This window comes from Gossypium raimondii, chromosome 2 (genome assembly GCF_025698545.1).
Source record: "Gossypium raimondii isolate GPD5lz chromosome 2, ASM2569854v1, whole genome shotgun sequence".
In the NCBI taxonomy this organism is placed as follows: domain Eukaryota; kingdom Viridiplantae; phylum Streptophyta; class Magnoliopsida; order Malvales; family Malvaceae; genus Gossypium; species Gossypium raimondii.
Genome location: NC_068566.1, coordinates 38,582,182 through 38,583,198, shown reverse-complemented (window position 1 = coordinate 38,583,198; position 1,017 = coordinate 38,582,182). Strand labels below are relative to the sequence as shown.

Genomic DNA, 1,017 nt, shown 5'->3' with positions numbered 1-1,017 from the left:
CTCACTATTTATTCTTAAAGATGGGGGAAATATTACCTACATGATTGTGTATGTTGACGATATACTGCTAACGGGAAGCTCACATAGGACAATAAAAAATACAGTTGATCAACTTCATAAACAATTTTCTTTGAAGGATCTAGGTAGTCCTGAGTATTTTTTGGGAATCGAAGTTCAACCTATTGGTAATGGTTTCTTCATCAATCAAAAGAAATGCACTTTGGACTTGCTTGCTCAAACTAACATGATGAATTGTTAACCTACAACAACACCAATGGCATTCGGCAAGAAACTAGCTAAAGATGATGGTAATGCTCTTAGCGATCCTCAACACTATAGAAGCATAGTAGGGCCACTGCAATATCTCTACCACACAAGGCCAAACATATCATATAGTATCAACAAGGTTGCTCAATATATGCAAAATCTTATAGATTCTCACTGGGTTGTTGTTAAGCGAATTCTTCGCTACTTAAGAGGTACTTTAGATTATGGATTGATGTTCACTTCTGGTAAAATGATGAACCTCATAGCATGCACCGATACCGACTGGGGAAGCGATGTTGATGATCGAAGATCAACATCGAGTCACTGTGTTCTTCTAAGACCCAACATCATCTCATGGAGTTCCAAGAAACAAAAGTCTATCTCTAGATCGACTGTAGAAGTAAAATATAGAAGTCTTGCTGATACGGCCTCAGAAATTATATATGGTTACAGTCCCTGTTATTAGATTTCCAAATCAACTTAATTGAACCACCCAAAATTTGGTGTGACAATTCAAGCACTGTTGCCATGGCTGCCAACCCTGTACTACATTCGAAAACAAAATATGTTGATTTAGATCTTCACTTTTTTTGCAAAAAGGTTCTCAACAATCAAATTCATGTTGGATATGTTCTAGCAAAACATCAAGCTTCTGATGTCTTCACTAAACCTCTCCTGACCAAGGCATTTCAAGAATCATGAGAGAAACTGTGTGTAATCTCTTATGATGATGCTACCACTCTGCTTAAC

At 37.2% G+C, this 1,017-nt stretch overlaps 1 protein-coding gene across 1 annotated transcript; it reads left to right on the top strand.

Moving 5' to 3' along the window:
* Positions 1–274: 274 nt before the first annotated feature.
* LOC128034332 (uncharacterized mitochondrial protein AtMg00810-like) lies at positions 275–733 on the top strand. Its single transcript, XM_052622965.1, has one exon. It carries the CDS (start codon positions 275–277, stop codon positions 731–733), a length of 459 nt encoding a protein of 152 aa, XP_052478925.1.
* The last annotated feature ends 284 nt before the right edge of the window (positions 734–1,017 follow it).

What these genes read in the sequence shown, in the direction of transcription:
- LOC128034332 (XM_052622965.1), top strand. Translation starts at nt 275, where the DNA reads ATGGCATTCGGCAAGAAACTAGCTAAAGATGATGGTAATGCTCTTAGC.